Source organism: Cantharellus anzutake (genome assembly GCF_015039405.1).
Source record: "Cantharellus anzutake strain C23 chromosome Unknown EI90scaffold_44, whole genome shotgun sequence".
In the NCBI taxonomy this organism is placed as follows: domain Eukaryota; kingdom Fungi; phylum Basidiomycota; class Agaricomycetes; order Cantharellales; family Hydnaceae; genus Cantharellus; species Cantharellus anzutake.
The window spans coordinates 99374-106010 of record NW_024066994.1 but is presented as its reverse complement, the minus strand read 5'-3'; the positions used below and the strand labels follow the sequence as shown (position 1 = coordinate 106010).

General features: G+C 51.9%; 1 protein-coding gene and 1 pseudogene across 2 annotated transcripts; both read left to right on the top strand.

The window, feature by feature from the left end:
- The first annotated feature begins 263 nt into the window (after window positions 1-263).
- Window positions 264-337, top strand: EI90DRAFT_t183 (annotated as a pseudogene). Its single transcript has one exon. The product of its transcript is annotated as a tRNA-OTHER (tRNA).
- Window positions 338-2092: 1755 nt separating this feature from the next.
- EI90DRAFT_3018404 (uncharacterized protein) lies at window positions 2093-2440 on the top strand (the record flags this gene model as incomplete). The annotated part of the gene is made up of 1 exon (XM_039057230.1): window positions 2093-2440. The coding sequence occupies one exon, from the start codon at window positions 2093-2095 to the stop codon at window positions 2438-2440; it is 348 nt and encodes a 115-aa protein (XP_038913116.1).
- Window positions 2441-6637: the final 4197 nt, after the last annotated feature.

Genomic DNA, 6637 nt, shown 5'->3' with positions numbered 1-6637 from the left:
AATGACATTTCAGTTGGTTATTCTTGTCTCGCTTCCGCTTCTGGCAAATCTCACAAGTCCACTTCATCTGTGTTTGTCTGAGGTTAACACAGTCAAGATGATACTGTAATGGTGACACTTATATTAGCTAATTGTGGGAATAGACATGGATCATTGTGTACTGAAAGGCTGGTGTAGTTCCAGCCTTGGTGCCTCTTCAATCCCCAGGCAGTCGAGAACTAAGTTATACAGAACTTGTGTTGGAAACCACCTTGGCCTAGAAGGGGTGTTTGGTGTAATGGCAACACACCAGCTTGGACCAATGCAGAGTTCTGTGGTTTGATTCCCAGAATGTCCAAACTTTTAGGTCTCGTGACCACCCAAACTTCCAACAACTTGGTATTTTGATGTGGGTGAGGAGAAGAGTGGGGACTTCACTTGACTCTGGGCCACACATATGTAAATACATGGTTACAACAAGAAAATAACAAATGAATAAAATAGTAGGACCCCTTCCTTACATGTACCCAGCCTGTTTCACAATCTGCATAATCACAATTGATTGCACCACCATTAGCAGCCTCCTCCTTGCTTGGTATGCTGCCACAAGTACAAGTACACAGAAAGTCCACTTGAACAACCTTCTGCTTCCGGCCACATTGTGTTTCAGCAAGTTGTCAGGGCTCGGTCCTCACTCAGGGACAGCCCGGTGTCAGGGCCCAGCCCTCGTTCCGCGATGAGCCCAGGGGGATCCTCCTAGTCGCTGGGGTATCTAGTCCCAGTCCGAGATCCTCAAACTCACTGAGGGGGCTAGCCCCAGCCTTCACAGGAAATGAGTTGAGAAGAAGGGTAACCTTCTCAACCTCCTGTGAAGCCGCTACAAATGGGAGCTGGGAACTATATGTCAGGGCACACCTGCCTGACCCGGCCCCACCTGGCCCCACTTCACCCGGTACCCCACCACCCAGTCCTCTCCTACCTCCTCCCCCCTTCCTCTTTCTTTCTTTCCCCATTTCACTTCCTCTTCATTTATTTCACTTTCTCTTTATTTTCTCTTTATTCTACATGGATGACCTTTCTCTGTATCAATGTACCATTGACCCACCCGCAGCGTGCTCACGACACGCCCAGCCTGGGTGCTTTGGGCGACCCCCCACTATGTCCAGCTCGTGCGTTCACAGCGGACGCCCTCAGGATCCCCCACAGGGACACCTGGGTGACTGCAGCTGTATGCGAGGATGACATGGCACCCATCATGTGACCCAAGCCGCATGTATATAAACATACCTGAAGTGGGAACTGAAGAAGTAGCCTTCTTCTCACCCTTTTCCACTTCAGTCTGAGTGGCCAGGGACTGTCTCCTGAGCCAGGCCTGCCAGTACGCACGCCTGCTCCACACCCTGTGAGACTTCTAGTGTCAGGCATCTCACCCAGGCCTCCTCTACCCCGGATGCATCCCTGACACTATACAGTTTTCGGCTCTTTGCCAACTTTCCATAATTGGCACCCCCCATGGGAAGATTCTGGGCAAGCTGCTTGCCCAGAAAGTTCCCACGGTTGTGGCTGTGATGGTTTCTGGGTGAGTAACTTGCCCAGAACGTTCCCACGGGTCTGCATGCATGCGGGATTGTGGAATAGTGAAGGGAAAAATAGGAGAACATAGGGGAAGGGTACCTGAGGGTGTGTGGGGTCAGGGGCTGTGCTCTGACACCCAGCCTCAGGACTGGGTGTGTGTGATGTTCGGTGCCAGACCCTGTCCTTAGTGTTACGGTTAAGATGTAACACCAACAGAATTATGGACTCATTGTGGGCTCAACTTAGTTAGCACCCATCCAGTCTCGGAACAGTCCAGAGAACCAGTCCAGATTGTCATCGGTCTAGTCCAAGTTGTTGTCCATGTGTGTATATAGATAGTTGATCACTGAAGGTGGTCCCTTCAGCTGATCAACACTGGTTACTCACCTCAATCAATCTCAGTGTCTAGCCCTTGCCTCCCTTGTCTTGTTTCCTCATGATCTTGTGACCTTGTCTTTCCCTTCCATCCTAGTCTTAAACTCTGCAAGGCACATAACAGTTTGATCAGCTCCACTAACACGCAACTCCTGGATACTCCATGTCTTTTTCTGATGTGTCAATGTCAACCCCTGGCCCTAGTGCCCCTCCTGAGGACCTGGCCACATTCAATCCAGGAGTTCTATTGAATCTCCTGCAGCAACAGGTGATTCAGCACCAGGACCTGATGACTGCAATTCAAGCTCAACAGCAACACCAACAAGTTCTAATGGAAACATTTCAGATCCATCTTCAGAATGTTGCTGCTGCTCCCAATCCTGCTCCTGCTCTGGCCCCTGCTTCCATAATTACAGTGATAGCTAATCCTACTGCAAAGTTTCCCGACCCTATGGCCTTCACAGGCAAACCCTCTGGTGTCCGAGCTTATATTGCTGAGATTGAGTCCTGATTCATGCTTTTCCCAAACCAATTCAACAGTGATTTCATGAGAACCACATTTTTTGGGGCCTGGCTGAAGAATGAGACCATGTCTAAGTGGTTTATGGGGGTCACTCGCTCCAATCCTGTCAGGGCATGCTGCCGCCGCCGCCGCTGCTGCCACCTCCTTTTCCTTTTGTCTCATCCCCTCATTCTCTCTTCTTTCCTTCTTCTCTTTTTCTATCTTTATACAGATGACCTCTCTTTCTTTCCTACCCTTGTAGCACGGATGTGTCCAACGCTGAGCACCCCATAGGGGCACCGCAACGCCGGATGCGCCGCGCACTTCTACTTGTACTTCCCCTCCAACACTCGGGATCGACTGCGGAACCACCCGCAGTAACCTGGCTTCGTCCGAGGGTGACGTGGCAACCCCACGTGACCCATTCACACATGTATATAAACTAAGCCGAAGCAGGACCGAAGAAGTAACCTTCTTCTCATTTCCCGCTTCAGGCAAGTACCCTAGTTTAGTCTGGCTTCCCACCCTAATAACAATACATTTCCCGCTTCAGCCTAAGCCACACAGGGACGTAAGCCTGAGTAAGGGCTATCCACTATACGGTCTCACCGCCCTGCTGCCATCTGGGCCGCTAGCGCCGAGCGTTACGCCGCTACCTCTGCCTTCCTCGAGCCGTCCCTGACAAATCCGGCTCTGTTGCAGTCTTATGTGAATCTCAAGGCCACATTTGAGAAGCACTTCAGCAATGTTGACTATGTTGAAACAGCCCATTGAAAGCTTCATTCTCTCTGTCACATGGTTATCAAGAAGGCCACTGAAAATGCATCCTGGTTGACTGCCAACACTCAGATTATGATATCAGGTTGATCTACTTTGATGGGCTCCAAGCACAATTCAAGGATGCCTTATAGTGGATGTTCCTAATATGCTGGAGGCTCTCATAGCTAAATCAATGGAGATCAACATGTGGCTCTTCAAGATGATTGCCTGAAAGAAGACACCCAATGCGTTGAATTGGCCAGATCATGAAGCAACCATCACATCTGAACCCAAAAGCAACCCCAACTCTGGGCCAGCTCCTATGGAAATCGAGGATGAATCTTAGAATGCCTCTGTTATGAGGATGGGGAGAATTTCTCCCTTCTCAAACCATTCTTGTAGCTGGAAGATGATCGCAAGATCTTGTTTGTACCTTAATGGGACGTGTAATCAATGGGAGGTCCCAGTCATGTATGAGAGTAGATGATCGAATCCGCATTGATCATGGTTCACAATGGAATGAGGTGGGTTTGATTACAAGTAGTTGGGGATGCCAGGATAGATAGGTTGGCCATGGGTACTTGGCACTCCTCAGGGGAGTGTACCTGCACAGTTGCGACTTGTATGTTGTGTGAAGATCCCATATTGTTGCTATCGGTTACTTGGTGTTTGTAGTACGAACGTACCGGTAGTGGGTTATAATCATGAGAGCCCAGTAAGGAATGGCTAGTGGGGCCTTCAGTGACTTGGTGTTCCCAAAGGGAACGTACCGTTGGCGGTGAGGTACGATGACTGACAGGGGAGGGACCAGATGGTTGATGGGCAGCTACTTGGCACTCATGCAACAAGCATGCCGGCATCATGGGAATATGAGTCTCAGAGCAGTCATGATCCCGAATACCATAATGTGATGTTGTCCGTTGAACACTGGAGCGAGAGCTAGGCGATGATGTCCTGTAGGATACGGGTTCCAGTGAATGATATACAAGTTGTGAGGCTTCGACTTGCGACTTCAAGTCCATGCGGTGAGAACCACCAGAAGACTCGACATAACCAGGCATATAGGGCATATTGAAGGTTGTACACACACACACACGTGTTCAACTGAGTCACAGAAGGGGTTGTTACAAGAGACAATGCACAAGGTAGTTTGTAGCAAGTCGTGGTAGTTAGCAGGAACTGCCTCTGGTGGTTTCCATACATGATGCATGTGTCAGAGACCAGATCGAGACAAAGGATTTGTCTCCATGGTGGAGGGCTTTGGCCTCAGCAACTCAAGCCAGGAGCGCTGTGCCAAGTTACACGTCCATGCCCTAATTTACTTACTGGCAACAAGTGTCATATCCGTGCATACCCGACCCCGACCCGACTTCCGGACCTCCACCCTCTTCACCTCCGGAGTCATACCCTACCGCTGCCGTTCCGATACTCACCTCCGGTCCTGGCAACACACCTCCTTCTACCCCCCATGCCACCTCTGCTCCTCCTTCCCTCTCCCCTATCTCCGTCCGTTCCGATACTCACCTCGGACCGAACACCGCCCCTCTCGCCACCCTCCAACTACTCCTCCTCCTCCTACTCCGCTCCTCCTTCACAACACCTCCACCCTCCCATCACCCTCCTATGCTTCCCCCGTCCGCTCCGATACTCACCTTCGGACCTGACTCTCCTTTCCGCCTCTCATTCCCCCTTACCTTTCTCCTCTCTCCTCCCTCTGGTACTCCTCCGCCACCCTCCCGCCAAGTTACGACCTTCCACCGCTGTCCCGTACTTCATACTCGGACACCGCCTGTACCTTTGCTCCGAGCCTCCGTCATAGTCCCTACCTCGGACTTTGACTCCACCTCGGTCTTAGTCCATTGCATTGGTGACCTCATACTACGTAAACACCATTGCCAATATCCCTCGGACTTTCAACCCCGCCTCCGTAAGCTCCGTAATCTCCGCAACCCCCGAGCTTTGCGGATCGCCTTTGGCACTTTCGCTGCTTGTAATGTATCTCTCGCGTTTACCCCTCATCCCTATTTGGACTACTGCTTCTTCCCATTCTAGCCAGTTAGTCATCATCCCCACTTCTCCTCATCCTCCTGCCCCTCTGGGCCTCGCCCTCCCTACCTCTTTTCGGACGTATCACAGGTCCTGCCTTATGACCTTCGGTACCGCTCCGCTTCTTCTACCCTTTGTTCCCGTTCGGACATCTTCGTTCCGATTCGGTTACCCTTTGTTTTCCTTGTGCTTTTGCCCCCTCCATTATATATATCGGCACTTGTACATACTTGTTTTGGTTCAGTCCGAAATCGACCTGAAATGCCCCCTAGAGACTTCCTGCTCACCTACTGTGAAATTAAGGACCAAATGGACAAACAGCAATGGCACAGCGCTCCGCTTGAGTCGCTGAGGCCAAGGTCCCTCCACGCTAAGTCTCCGATTCCACTCCGGAGTCATCTGAATCTGCCCGTTCTAACAGCCTTTGCTGGCACGAGTGAGGACCTTGACTGCTTTAAGGTGGAATGTGGGATCTACTTCCACGTCCATGTGGCAGAGTTCCCTGACACTCTGTCCTAAATCCTCGTCATCTTATTGTACATGAAAGGAGGAGCTGTGGGGGCATGGGCGACAGTGCACGATCGCGTTGCTGACAGCAGGATCCCCCGTGATCACTATGGATGAGTTCATGGCAGAGCTCGATGCCATGTTCCAAGACCCCAATCGCAAAGCCACCGCCCAACAGAAGCTCGCCACCCTGTGGCAAGGTAATGACTCTGTGGATAGGATCATTCAGGAGTTCGAGATCCATGGCCCCCCCCTCACAGCTAGGTGATGTAGGACTGATAGACTGCTTTGAGCAAGCGATCAATGTGCGGCTCTGCGAGAGCATCTATCACCTGCGCCCCATGCCAAGGGCTTGGGCAGAATGGAAACGAGAAGCCACCCTTCTCGACAACCAGTGGCAGTGCTTCCAGGCGACACAACCCCGTCTCCCCCTGTTCAAACCACCCCTTCCCCCCACGAGACCGCCACCACCAGCCTCCCAACCCTTTGCATGCCCATCACCCGGACCCCCACTGCAACTCGCTGCTGCCCCTGTGGCCCCCATGACCACAGCCCCATGCCCTCCAGTCCCACCCCCCCAGCCAATGGACCTTGACTGCTCAAGGGCAGACCAGTGGCGAGGGCTGTGCCATAACTGCAATGCCCCTGGGCACTCGCATGAGACTGCCCCCACACGAAGGTTTGCCAAATATGCTGCATGCATCCAGAGGACCTTCGAGCACTTGCAGAAGGGCTGAGAAGCCAGCTAATGGGGACACCTGAGAGGGACGAAGAGGGAGAGGAGGCAGACCCCCCAGAGGATTTTCAGGAAGGCAACCGGTGAGGGATGTGTCCTGGCCACCTATGAGCAATAGTACCCAGTGTAAATACCGAGATACATGCGAATCTGCGCCA